Consider the following 15,098-nt stretch of genomic DNA (forward strand, 5'->3'; position numbering starts at 1 on the left):
CTTATTATCTATTGAGACTATCTATTGAGACCTTATTATCTATTGAGACTATCTATTGAGACCTTATTATCTATTGAGACCTTATTATCTATTGAGACCTTATTATCTACTGAGACTATCTATTGAGAACTTATTATCTATCGAGCTTCGCCCGACAATAGAAAGCTAAAATGTCGACAATATAACTTTTTAATGTCTTTCATGAAAAATGCCTTATTTTCATGCCTTTGTGCTTCTATTGACCCTCTATGACTACATGAGTCTGTAGAATGTGTTTTTATCATCGAGTGTCTGACTGTGCCGGGTGCTCTGTTCTAACAGTCATTGTGCTTGGTCATTTTTTATGTACTCACTATCTCTTCTCTCTTTCGCGTTCCTCCAGCTGTCTGGATCACTGAAGAGGAGGCTGACTGCGACTGAGGGGGCCCACCAGGGGGGCTTACGGCAGGGCCAAGGGCCCGGTAACGGCCCTGGTCTGGGTCTGAACGGTACCTCCGACGGTTCCTCCATGACCCAGGGGCACGGGGGGCCCACCAAGCGTCTCTGCCTGGAGGATGTGACCCTCGCCATGGGTACCAGCTTCCAGCAGAGCTCTTACTCTGGAGGACCCAGTCCTGGAGGTCATGGAGGTCCTGGAAGTCAGGGGTCACTTGAAGGTAACAGGCTGGGGAATGGGAACAACGGGCTAGGGTCACCCTACTCCATGCCCCCTAAGGCGAGTCCTGGGTCTGGGGGGCCTGGAAGTGTTGGTGGAGGAGGACAATTTCACCCCAATGGAAGCTCCTCGTCGGCCCCATCGGTTGAGCAGGAGCTCCAGGATATTCTGGATGAGTTGACCAAGAACCCAGATCCTTCTCTGCAGGAGTTGGATCTGGACAAGATACTGGGGAATAAAGAGGAGCAGAATCAAGGATCAGGGCCAGGGTACATCCACCCACATTCACCCAAACGCTCCCCCCAGAGACCAACATCTCACCTGGAGAGCCACCTCACCCACTCCCCAGGCTTTCCACAAGGAGGGTCTCCCCAAGTAGGCCCAAGTCTGGCCGGAGCACCCTACTCCATCCCCCACCCCTCCAAACCTGTTCCCTCGCCTCTCTCGGCTTCACCACATCATTCCTCTTCATCCCAGAACCAAGCACGTTCTCCGATGTTATCCGCCGCCCTCTCCTCTCGACCCGGGTCTACTTGGCACGAGGTATCGCGAGCTCAACAGCTCCAGCAAATGGCGTCCAACTCCAACAAACACCTTTCCTCCAACACCCCTATCCCCCAGAACCAGACCCAGAATCAACCCCAGACCCAGGCCTCTATGCCTCCTCTATCCCAGCAAGGCTCACCCTGGGGCGGGCAGAAACTCCCCAACTCCTCCCCTCTCCACCAACAACCATTCAGCCCGGCTGGAAGCATTCAAAGCCCCCAGGGTTCAATGTCGATCTCCATCCTGGCTCCAGCTCCGTCCGCAGGGCCTTCACCACCCTACCGCCCAGATAAGCTAGGCAGTCCGGCTCTCGCCCAACCCCCCTTTAGCCCACAGAGTACCCTTCTACCTTTAGGAAACACCAGCACATCCAGCACTTCATCCAACATCCAGGGGTCACAAGCCAACTACATGCCCAGTGGAGGTGCACCGACATCAGGCTCCACAAGGCCATCGCCCCCCTACCGAACCGACAAGCCTCACCAAAGCCCGGCGCTCCAGTCCCAGCATCAACCTCAACCCCAGAACCAACCTCTACCCCTACCCCTACCCCAAACCCAACAACCACATCCATACAGCACCCAGAACGGGTCAGGACCCAACAACAACATGTCGAGTCAGCTCTACAAAGCCATGACGGCGGGTCAACCCAGCAGCCTCAAGCTACTCATGCAACAACAACAACATCAACAACAACAACAGCAACATTCAAATACGCAACAGCTACAGACGAACGCCCAACTGGGCCAACACCCGTCCATGTCCAAACCATGTGCTGGTGGAGTCCCGCACCAGGAACCCTCATATTCCTTCACCAACACCAAGCCCCTCCGCCATTTTGACCTGGACCCCCAGCAGAAGATGGGAGGAGGGGGTGGACCCCCTATGGGCCCTGGACAGGGTGGACCCCCCAACCCCATGGCTGGTTACCGTGGAATGCAGCATGGTGGTGCAGCCGGAACACCCTCGTCAGTAGCAGCGAACCATGCTCATCTATTGCAACAGAGGATGCAGCAGAGAGCAGCAATGCAGCAGGCCGCAGCAGGAATCATGGGGCCACAACACTGTAGAGAGGTGAGTCATGATTGGTCGATTTTACTTCCTGGTTGCAGTATGTAGAGCGGTGATTGAATGGTTATATTTCCTGGTTGTAGTATTTATTGGGGTGCAAAAGTTGTCAGTACTGCCTCTTTATTTACACTTTTAGCAGTGGCAGAGTATTCATTTTGGTTCCAGTACACTCTGAGGTCATGTCTGTGTTGGGTTACTGCTTTAGTTGTCTTTTTGTTCAGGGAACTTAATGCTGTGTATTGTTGTACTTTTATATTGAAGTTTTTCTCAAGGCCTGTCGCAAATGTTTTCCTTTAGGACTGGAGTCCCACTCCAGTCTTTTTTTGTGGTGATTGACTACACTACCCGTTGAAAGTTTTAGAACACCTACTTGTTCAAGGGTTTTTCTTAATTCTTACTATTTTCTACATTGTAGAATAATAGTGCAGACATCAAAACTATGAAATAACACATGGAATCATGTAGTAACCAAAAAAGGGTTAAATATTTAATATTTGAGATTCTTCAAATAGCCACCCTTTGCCTTGACGACAGCTTTGCACACTCTTGGCATTCTCTCAACCAGCTTCATGAGGTAGTCACCTGGAATACATTTCAATTAATAGGTGTGCCTTCTTAAAAATGAATATGTGGAATTTCTTTCCTTCCTAATGCGGTTCCGTTGTGTGTGGAGGGATGATCAGTTGTGTTGTGACAGGGTGGGGGGGTGGGGGGGGGGGTATACAGAAGATGGCCCTATTTGGTAAAAGACCAAGTCCATATTATGGCAAGAACAGCTCAAATAAGCAAAGAGAAATGACAGTCCATCATTACTTTAAGACATGAAAGTCAGTCAATCCGGAACATTTCAAGAACTTTGAAAGTTTCTTCAAGTGCAATCGCAAAAACCATCAAGAGCTATGATGAAACTGGCTCTCATGAGGACAGTCATAGGAATGGAAGACCCAGAGTTACCTCTGCTGCGGATAAGTTCATTAGAGTTACCAGCCTTAGAAATTGCAGGCCAAATAAATGCTTCAGAGTTCAAGTAACAGACACATCTCAACATCAATTGTTCAGAGGAGACTGTGTGAATCAGGCCTTCATGGTCGAATTGCTGCAAAGAAACCACTACCAAAGGACACCAATGAGAAGAATTGACTTGTTTGGGCCAAGAAACACGAGCAATGAACATTAGACCGGTGGAAATTTGTCCTTTGGTCTAATGAGTCCAAATTTGAGATTTTTGGTTCCAACCGCCGTATCTTTGTGAGACGCGGTGTGGGTGAACGGATGATCTCTGCATGTGTATTTCCCACCGTAAAGCATGGAGGAGGTGTTATGGTGTGGGGGTGCCTTGCTGGTGACACTGTCTGAGATTTATTTATAATTCAAGGCACACTTAACCAGCATGGCTACCACAGCATTCTGCAGAGATACGCCATCCCATCTGGTTTGCGCTTAGTGGGACTATCATTTGTTTTTCAACAGGACAACACACCTCTAGGCTGTGTAAGGGCTATTTGACCAAGAAGGGGAGTGATGGAGTGCTGCATCAGATGACCTGGCCTCCACAATCACCCGACCTCAAACAAATTGAGATGGTTTGGGATGAGTCAAACCGCAGAGTGAAGGAAAAGCAGCGAACAAGTGCTCAGCATATGTGGGAACTCCTTCAAGACTGTTGGAAAAGCWTTCCAGGTTGAGAGAATGCCAAGTGTGTGCAAAGCTGTCATCAAGGCAAAGGGTGGCTATTTGAAGAACCTCAAATATAAAATATGTTTTGATTTGTTTAAAACTTTTTGGCTTACTACACGATTCCATATGTGTTATTTCATCGTTTTGATGTCTTCACTATTATTCTACAATGTAGAAAATAGTAAAAATAAAGAAAAATCATTGAATGAGTAGGTGTTCTAAAACTTTCGACCGGTAGTGTATGTGTGATCGGGAGGAAATTGGATGTTAGTGTGGAACTGTTGTGCTCGACTGTTTCTGCTGCTTTGGACTGACTTTTTAGGCCTGGAGAGAATTTACTGAGAAAAGGCTACGAGAACTGTAGCCTTGTTCGTGTGATGTGGTATTCCATCATGAAGTGTCGCTGTCTGCAGCGTTTGGAGTTCAGCAAAAGGGGGCAAGGTTATAGAGGACAGGATAAGGGGAGAGAGAGCAGCGGAGAGGGAGAGTGCAACGGAGAGCACAGGAGAGGTGGGGAGTAGTTGTGGTGGGGAGTGTAGGCGGGCAGAAGAGGGGTAGCTACGTAGAGGGGGGGGGGGGGCCCTGCTGTTTTTCAAAGGGGGAAGGAGGAGAGAAGTCAGTGTGTGTGTGTGGAGGGATGGGGGGGCTGTGTTAGATTAATTATGTAGAAGACAGAAGGGAACAGGGAGTGGAGGAATCTCTTCCTTTGTGTGGCGGTACCTTAAACCAAATGGCACCCTATTCACTATATAGTGCACTGCTTTTGACCAAGGGCTGGTGAAAAGTAGTGCACTATACACTATACACTAATTAAAAGTCACCACAGTCATAAATATCTATTTCATGTATTTAATGTACATGCAGTGGTTAGGAGGGCCCCTTTCCAAGTTCCCTACTTACTTACTGTAAAGACACGATTCCCTATTTGCTACATCTACCCTAATATACTTCCTGGTTGTAAAATAGGAGAGAAGTGTTTTAAAAAAGTGTTACAGCGAATAAGCAATCTAAACACTGTGACATGTTTTCATTGAAATTCAAAATCCCTTAAAACGTGTTTCAGAAAAGTGTTTAGTTATGTGTTCAGAGCCTACACACTTGGTTTTACAGTGTAAAGGAGGACGGTTTTGGAGGGAGGTGTTTTTTAGGAGGTGTGTGTGTTAGGGGCTTATTAACTGAGGGGCCCCTTTAGCGCTTACTCACTCCTTCCGAGAGGCCAACCCTTCCCCCTCCCACTCACCCCCCCTCTCCCTCCTTCTCTCTTATCCCCTCTTTTCTAAAAATTCATTATCCTTTATTGGAGTGTATGCTGAAAGAGTGCTACTGGGCAGAGAAGGGGGAGGAGAGAGAGAGAGGGAGAGAGAGAGACAGAGAGAGAGAGAGAGAGAGACAGAGAGAGAGAGAAAGAGAGAGAGAGAGACAGAGAGAGACAGAGACAGAGAGAGAGAGAGAGAGAGAGAGAGAGAGAGAGAGAGGAGGGGGGATAGGAGCTTCAAACACACCGCGCTCTCTCTGCCTCAAAGATTCTGCTTGCTGCTGCAGGAGAGAATGCTGCCGCGGCAATTTGAAACCCAATCTAAAAAGACACACACACCACAGAAACACACACTAATGTACACGTGTATGCACGCACGTGCACGCACCACACACACACACACACACACACACACACACACACACACACACACACACACACACACACACACACACACACACACACACACACATACAAATGTAAACACGTATGCACACACAGCATTCACATTTGTCTTAAGCAGCACTCACAAATACACACTAAAACACAATTTAAACATCCCCCGTACACACAATATACACATAACACGCACATTCTAAAAAGATACACCACAAGGCATTGTTCAGGTAATGAGCACTCCCACATGACAGAAAACATATTAAGCACTCAATCATCCACACTTACGTGTACGTGCACACACGCACGCGCACACACACACACACGCACGGACAAGCACACGCGCACACACCGAGTGCAGTTTTCTAAAGCCCAGTTCTGTCGTGTGAACTCAAGGCAGGGTTTTCCTGGCAATAGCAGCTTTTTCGTATTTGTTGACTCAAGTGGGGTTCCCCTCCCTAACCTTCCCTCCCACACACACACGCACGCACTTCTATGGAAAGGCCTCTCTCCCTCTCTTTCTCTTGTCTCTCGCCAACAAAATCTCACTATCTGACACATTCTGACTTCAGGGTGAGTTTTTATGGTTAAGTTTAGGCATTAATTACGATTAGTTAACTTAAGGGTTAAGGATTGGGATAGGGTTAAAACAGAAACAACTCGATGGTTAAGTTTAGGCATTAATTATGCCCATCCACCATCCCCATCCACAACGCCTTAGAAAGCCAGGAGCCTACTTGATGGTAATAGCGCACACCAATGCCCCTAGTGGTCGGTATTGAAGGCATCTCCCGACGTCCTGGGGCCCTGGATGAACGTCAAATACTGCATTGGATCTTGTGTGACCTGGCTGCTCTCTCCCCCTCTCCTTCTTTTTACTTCTCATTCTCCCCTCTCTCTCTTCCCCCTCTCTCTGTCTCTCTACAGCTCTCTCTCTCTCTCTCTCTTTCTCTCTACACCTCACTCTCTTTCTCTCTCTCTTTCTCTCTCGCTCTGTCCACCTACACGAGCTGAGGTGCATTTAAAGGGGAGTTCCTTGCACTGACTGTCTCTTCCGTTTTCTCTCTTTCACTCTTCCTCTTGCTTCCTTCACTCACTCTCTCTTTCTGCGTTCTGTCTCGCTCTCTTTCTCTCTCTCTCCCTCTCTCTTTCACTCCCTCTCTTCCTCCCTCTCTCCCTGTTGACTGTTCTTCTTTCTCTGACTTCTGGTTTAGGGCTGTGCAGCTGTGAGCAGGGAGAAACACACACACACTCACTCACCCACACACAGGGAAAAAAATGTGTATTAAGGCCTGCTATGTGCTCATACTGTTGTAAGTGTTTTTCTATGTGAGCCTGTTATTTACACACCACAGGAATGTATAGCTGTGTGTGTGTGTGTGTGTGTGTGTGTGTGTGGTGTGTGTGTTGTTGTGGTGTGGTGTGTGTGTGTGGTGTGTGTGTGTGTGTGTGTGTGTGGTAACACAGGTGAACTGTGTTGAGTTCGGTGGTGGTTGACGACACACCAGACAGAGGGTGTGTTTAAGTGTGGACGTTCATCCATAAAACATCACATTTCGAAGGGAAATTATGAGACCTTGTTGCTCCAGAGAGATATATATACACACACACACCGTATGTACGAACTTATCAAATCTCCTTGACCTGAGCTAGTCACAACCTCCCTCCTCCTCCTCTTCCTCCTCCTATTCACCCCCTCCTCTCTTCTCCTCTCCCACACTCTCTCCATCTCTCTCTCTGTTTGTCCTACCTCCGAGGCTGACAGCACTTTTGCACTGTTTTTGCTATGGCTGTATTCATCATTCTAGCAAGGTGGCAATATTTTGAATAATGTAGAAAACTATGGCCTTTGGCTTTCACCTGGAATTGTTTATTTATGTCTGAGAAAAAAATCGGCCCATATGATCTAGTACATAATAAAAATGACCACTTTGTTACAATACATGCATGTAAATAATAATGTTATAGATGTTATATTAAACTGTGTAATGTGCAAAAATATTAAAGTAAAATGTTTCATGTTTCATCGACTTAACATGATGAACAGGAATGACATTTACCCTCAAGGGTCTCCAAAAAGAACTATCTGAAAGCCACGCCTTCTGGAAATAACCTATGGATTACATTAAAAAAGACCCAGCATGAAAGTGAATAAAAATCCAACTGATGGTTAAATGAACCCATGTTTGGGTAATCCAAACAACCCAACTGGTTGGGTCAAAATAACCCGGTGTCTGTTCTGTCCAATATTTACCCAGCGCTTGGTTACCAAACAACCCAAATCGGGTTGTTTTTAACCAAGAATTTTTTAGAGTGTAGCAGTCTTGTGTTTGAGACCACCTAAAGAGAGACCGATTCAAGACCAAGACCTGAGCAAATTGAGTCCGAGTCAAGACCAAGACCGGAGAGGTGGCGAGACCGAGTCAAGACCGAGACCGGGAGGGGGACAAGGGGTCCGAGACCGTGTCAAGACCCGAGACCAGAAAAATGCAAGTCCAATTCAAGACCATGATTGTCATGTTGTCAAATCACCACCATCATTAAAAAAGGATGAATAAGGATGAACAAGGATGAATATGTATGAACTTTCCAATTTGTAAGTCGCTCTGGATAAGAGCGTCTGCTAAATGACTTAAATGTAAATGTAAATCATAAGAGTTCAAAATGTCCCCGAAACAGAACATATGGATTCTTTAGACATAAAAACAATTCAAATAAATGCATGCTGAGGGAAAATAAATAGAGCCACTCTACAAATGATTACTAACCCAAACACAGTGGTGAACAATCAGCCTTCTACGCCTTCAGAGAAGGGCTAAGGATTTCTAAAATATTAACGATAATAATATCATTATTTTCAATGACGTTCTGATTTAATCTCTTCGGTTTCTGTTGGAAAGGAAAGGAAAGGAAGCTGAAGAAGAAAAAAGTTCCAATCGGGATTTTTCTTTGTTGGTCTCTGGGGAGATAAATCTAGCTTTAGCTAGCTACATCAGCCATTGGCTAAGCCATCAGATGCTAGGTAAAGGTGTCTGTCATTCAACTGTATTAGGGTAAAATTTTGGAGTGACAGTGGAATCAACCAATCACATTTTCACTTAATGGATGGGACCATTTTTACAAAAACGTATGGGATCTTCTGCCTTCTTGAAGGCCAACAATATAAAAAATAAAAAACACTCAACTTGTGCTTTCACCCTGAACAGGAAAGAAAAGCACAGGTATAAAAGTTGGAAAATATCTAATACAAAAAGTCCAGTAAAGCTTTGGGTCATAACTCTGAGAGATTGCTCAGCGAGCTGTAGTTTTAGCGAGCTGTAGTTTTCCGACGGTCTCGCAAGCTAGCTTTTGTTGTCGGGCTAGTTTGCAGCGGCTGCAGCAGGTGTTATCAGAAGAGGATGTTGCTGCTAATTTGTTAGCGTCTCAATTTTCAAGAATGATTTTCAAATGATCATCTGGTGAGTGGAACTGTGTTTTTTTTTATTGCAGCACGCTTGCTGTTGTTAGCCATCTCTTTGAAAATAACTTAGGTGTGTGAAAAAAAAATTGCATTTTAGAAACATGAAATCTTTGAAAAATCTGTTCATATACACCCCCAGGAAGCGACCACATAGATATGGTCATTTTCACATTTTCATGTTTGGGAATTACCTATACTCGAATCCCCGAGCTGACAAGGTAAAAATCTGTCGTTCTGCCCTTGAACAAGGCAGTTAACCCACTGATCCTAGGCCGTCATTGTAAATAAGAATTTGTTCTTAACTGACTTGCCTCGTTAAATAAAGGTAAAATATATATATATATWTTTTTTTTAAACTTAAAAAAAACACATCTGTCTTATCCAGGACCGGAGTCTACACAGACAGGTGCGCTATAGTCAATCCGACCTACAGTAGGCCCTGACACAAACAAGCCATTTGCCAATAGGACCTGCCATCATTCACTGTGAACGACTTTAGGTCATTAGAACACATTCACCAAAAGCCACAAAATACTCCTGAATGTATTTCTGCAAATATGTAAACACCACGGGAGTCCTCTTACATTTGGGAACTTTACAGTCCTATTGATCAAACAACCATGAAAAGATATGCTCTCTCTTCCTCAGTTATGCACAACAACAACAAATGAGAGAACACCTCACTCGGACCATTGTACTCGCCGTAGCAGAGCTGGCTTGGGTTGTTTACATGTTAGCTAGAGCGTTCGTGACTAACTATTATTTTTTTCGTCTGTGTTTACTGACACCGGTCATATTCAGCGGGTGTTGCTCGTTTGTAAATGCATCAGTTGTTCAGAATTTGCCAACGCAAGAGATATGCTAACTCGATAACAGTCGTTCAAGTTCTTTCTCGCCATCTCTAGCTGTGTATAGCCACTGAAAAACGATATGAGGGGGGAAAAGTCACCCACTACTCCAATGGCATGACATGACATCCTCCTAGCAGCTAGCTAGCTATCTAGCTAACGTTAGGCTCCATGTTTTTAACTTGCCACAAAAATAGATGCGCTAGCCTATTTGCCACGTCGTGGCTGACTTGTGATTATTGCCCTGGCTAGTTTGATTGTATTGACATTCCCAGCCTTAGTTACATTAGTCCGTTTTTGTCCTGAATATTGAGTCATTGAAACTGAAACAGTGCATACCGAATGGAGGCATAAAACAATGTACCAGGCCAGCTGTGATTTACAACCTGATAGCAATATTTGTTGGACTACCAAGAAGTGTATTGGTGAATTATATTAATCTATTCTGCCAACAATGCCTTATTGTACGTCATGGTGAAGCGTGTTTATGCATTGACTGAATGGAAGCTGATAATTCTGAGTTTTTTTACTCTGCTGGTCACAGCTGGTCTCGGGAAGAAATTACGAGTCCTCACTGTCAAGACCAAGTACACATGTATCTGACACCGAGACACTCAATAGGTGGTCTTGAGACCAAACTCGAGACCGGTCTCGAAGTACTACAACACTGGAGTGTAGCCTAGTAGTAGTAGCAGTAGTAGCAGTAGTAGTAGTCATATTCATAATCTTTGTCATACAGTAGTAGTAGTAGTAGTAGTAGTCATATTCATTGTCATACAGTAGTAGTAGTAGTAGTAGTAGTAGTAGTCATATTCATAATCATTGTCATACAGTAGTAGTAGTAGTAGTAGTCGTATTCATAATCATTGTCATACAGTAGTAGTAGTAGTAGTAGTAAATTCATAATCATTGTCATACATGTAGTAGTAGTAGTCGTATTCATAATCATTGTCATACAGTAGTAGTTAGTAGTAGTATTCATAATCATTGTCATACAGTAGTAGTAGAGAGTACTTAGTGTTGTCAACACTCTAGATTAGGGCCTAATATTTATAAACAGTTTCTAATCAGCTCTTTCAGTATTAAACTATTAATGAAGAGAGAGTTTAGTCTCAACAAGTATAACAATAGCAGTCGTAAACACAACATATCACTCACACACATGATAGAGATGTATTTATATCCATGTAGTATTTAGTACTTAATTACGTTGCTGAATTAATGTCCTGTTATACAAACAGGTGTGTGTGCGTGGTGTGCGTGTGAGGGGGCAGAAAGGGAGTGACAGAGACAGACAGTACGGAGTCAGACAGTCTTGGCGACTGGATTCTGGGAGCAGAGGAGTAGGGGCTTAACACACACACACATACACAGAGACATACACACGCTAAGGCAGACCTCAAACTAACACACAGTCTCTGGCAGAATGGCACTATTTGCAGACAAACACCCACCTTCAGTTGTACACAAACAGAGGCACATTGACTAATACACACACAGGCGTTGCACTGGCAGGCGTTGCTCTTCAAGATGTTGAAGGCAGACTTTTGTGTGTCACAACAAGATCTCATAGTTTTACCAATTTGACTTCAGATTCCGATGTTTATCCATGTCAAATTTAGACATTTCTCTGAGGGTCAAATTTCGAAGTGTTTTTGACGTCCTGGGTTGTTTACAAGTCACAAGTAAGTCTTAGCACTCAAGTCCCAAGTCAAGTCCCAAGTCAAGACAGGCAAGTCCGAGTCAAGTCTCAAGTCAAGACGTCAAGTATCAAGTCAAGTCTCAAGTCCTAAACTTTGAGTTTCGAGTCCTTAACAAGTCATAATGTGCTCTTCACCAAATGTATACCATTTCAATATTTTAACAAGAGTAATAGTTAGTAATTACATTTAGGCAAATCATGAATGCTTTTTTTATTTATTACTTTCCAAATAAACACTTATATTTCCATGGAATCATATGGGTAGCCATGAGAAAGACCCCCCAATAGTGATCGACTATCGAGGATCGGGGGCGCAATCGGGTGATGTAGGCTTGTACACAATCGCCCAACCTTAACAACACACACACACACACACACACACACACACACACACACACACACTCTCTCTGTGTGGTTACAGTATGTCAATGGTTTTAGTAACAGCAGTAACATCAGGCAGGATTTAGGCTACAAACTGCCTAGCCAGTTGTAGCTCAATCTTGGGTGCAATGATCACGTTCCCGCACTGACTGACTGTGTGGAGGCTCATTGTTTTAACGTTACGTTAGCCTACATGCTACACTAGTAAAGTAATAAAATATATAGCTGTCGGCTATATTAGCCACGACTTGCCGTTCTTTGTGCAGCTTCAAATGTCGAACAAAGTTGGAAATTGTTGCGCCTCCGTCTGTAATTTTCTTCCCGCATGTTTTTCAAGTAGCACTTTGTTTTTGGTGATACAGCGTCGTCTTTATATCCGAAAGTAATAATTTGGGGTATCATCTTTCCAAGGGCTCCATCTGAATTCACCCGCCGGCGTTCCTCTGCACTGCCACGCATAACTTTTTCTCAGCTGGCACAATGTCATTGGCTGCTGTCCGATTCAAACTGTAATCTGTTAAATGAAGAGTTGATGCGCTGCCCAATTTTTTTAATAGCATCATTTTTTATATTTGGGATTGGGGAGGGTATCAAGTCCGGTCGAGTCATGAGGCTCAAGTCCAAGTCAAGTCACGAGTCATTGGTGTTAAAGTCAAAGTCGAGTTGCAAGTCATCATATTTGTGACTCGAGTCTGACTCGAGTCCAAGTCATGTGCCCCGAGTCCAAGTCATGTGACCCGAGTCCAGACCTCTGACCCCTCCTGCTCAGCATCGTTCTGTTACTCCAAACGTCAAATTTAGAAGGGTTAAGGCTTTGGATAGGGTTAAAACATTAAAGAGCGACTGCCCCTAGAAACCAACTAATCCCTTTGAAAATGGAATATGTGGCGTCGAAATGAGTCAGACGCATTTATTCTAGTGTCAAAATCAACTACAAAGTGTAAATAGGAACGTTTTGGTCATGAAGTCGGTCTCGTCTAAAACGGAGTTTGGAACCTCCGTGCATCACAACGAATAAATGAAGGTTGGGTTTGGATTACAATCATGTCAACAAATCATTCCCTCCTTTGCCACGCTCCACATGCAAATCGCCCTCCGCCCACTTCACATCCCTTCATTGAATGGGGCTACGTTGTTTCATCACACCCAACGAGTTCAAAGGTCACAGCTGTTTGAGACTGAAAAGCCCTAGCTATACTCACACACACACACACACGATAGAGATAGTTCTGTTTGACAATGTAATTTATAGCCATACTAGTATTTAGTAGTTAAACACATTGCTGAATAATTTCCTGTTTGTGAAATACAGATATTGAGATACAATATCTGTGTGTGTGTGTGTGTGTGTGTGTGTGTGTGTGTGTGTGTGTGTGTGTGTGTGTGTGTGTGTGTGTGTGTGTGTGTGTGTGTGTGTGTGTGTGAGAGAGAGTGAGGGGAAGAGAGGGAGAGACAGAGACAGACAGTACGGAGTCAGACAGTCTTGGCGACTGGATTCTGGGAGCAGAGGAGTAGGGGCTTACACACACACACACACACATGGACACACACACACCGAGGCAGACCTCAAATTCACACACAGTCTCTGGCAGAACAACACTATTTGCAGACAAACACCCACCTTCAGTTGTACACAGAGGCACATTGACTAATACCAACACACTCGCACACTCACTCACACAACACACACACAATGTAGCGTTTAGCGGATGCAGGCGTTGTTCTTCAGGATGTTGAAGGCAGACTTTGTGTTATTAGCAACAAGATCTCACTGTTTTACCAATTTGACTTCAGATTCTGATGTTTTTACCCACGTTTCTCTTAACGTCAAATTTCAAAAGTTGCTCCAAACGTCAAATTTCACTGGGTTTTTGACATCCCGGGTTGACTCCTGCACAGCATCGTTCTGTTTCTCCAAACGTCACATTTCGGGGTTAAGGCTTTGGATAGGGTTAAAACATTAAAGAGCGAACGCCCCTAAATAACAACTTCTCCCTTTTAAAAACAGCCTATGTAGCATCGACACGAGTCAGAAACATCTATTGTATTGTCAAAATTTACTACAATGTGTAAATAGGATAATTTTGGTCATAAAGTCAGGCTTGTCTAAAAATGGAGTTTGGAAGTATGTCACAACGAGTAAATCATGCCCCCTTTTGCCAAGCTACACGTGCAAATCGCCCCTCCGTCCACTTCACATACCTTCATTGAATGGATACGTTGTTTCATAGCCCCCAACACTTTCAAAGGTCACAGCCATTCGAGACTGAAAAGCCCTAGCTATACAGATTGACCAGCTATGATTTGCATGCCCTGCCAAAGGACCCTACCTTGCGACATAGGTGGTTGGAGTTTGTTGGTCCCCAGTTGTAGTGAGTATACTGCTGGTTCTGTATCTGGTTCTGTATATTTTGATAATCATTATCATTATATAGCTAGCATAGCTGATGTTCGCTAGCTAGCTACCCTAACTAGCTAGCTAGCTGGCTAACGTCAGCCTACCTCAATACAACTCGGATTTGGCTTAGAGTAATTTAGACGAAGCAGTCACATTAGCCTCCGAGGTGCAATCCATGTCTAGGGCACAAATAAATATTGGATGCAGCTATGGTGGTAATAGCTGACTCATGTCTGACTATAACGGTGTACTAACTAGCAGCAACAAACTCAAACCGACCCAGGGCCATGGCAAAACATGTCACAGTTGGTTGCATAGTGTAACGGCATCACCGTCCTGAATCTCATCCAATAAGGAGCCAGTCAGCCTCCGTATGAAAAGCGTAGAATTAGCTTCCCAAACGAGATTGTTACCTCTCGAGGGATGTTTGTAATTGAGGGATGATGACAATCGTTGACCCTGTCTTTCTGTTAAACAAAGTGCACAGTTGGGTGCCAGACTGATCCCCTTGTCATGAATGGACCTACCAGAAGAAGCAAAGGCGGGTGTCATAACATGTCCGGCAATGTGATTGCGATGGTTTAGCAACCTCCAAACAGCATTTCACTGTTCACTCGCTATTTTCACAACTTGTCAGCCAAGCTCAGAATAAAAGTGTGGCATGCGACCCAAGCACCCCTTGTGAACCCTCCTCCGTTGTTGCCAGTCT

At 44.5% G+C, this 15,098-nt stretch overlaps 1 protein-coding gene across 1 annotated transcript in view; it reads left to right on the forward strand.

The window, feature by feature from the left end:
- Positions 1–15,098, forward strand: part of LOC111952050 (mastermind-like protein 2) — a 136,627-nt gene that overhangs the window by 70,227 nt on the left and 51,302 nt on the right. The window contains exon 2 of the mRNA XM_023970493.2: positions 383–2,275. Coding sequence (XP_023826261.1) covers positions 383–2,275 — 1,893 coding nt within the window. The remainder of the gene's footprint in view (positions 1–382; positions 2,276–15,098) is intronic.

Source organism: Salvelinus sp. IW2-2015, linkage group LG3 (genome assembly GCF_002910315.2).
Source record: "Salvelinus sp. IW2-2015 linkage group LG3, ASM291031v2, whole genome shotgun sequence".
Classification (NCBI taxonomy): domain Eukaryota; kingdom Metazoa; phylum Chordata; class Actinopteri; order Salmoniformes; family Salmonidae; genus Salvelinus; species Salvelinus sp. IW2-2015.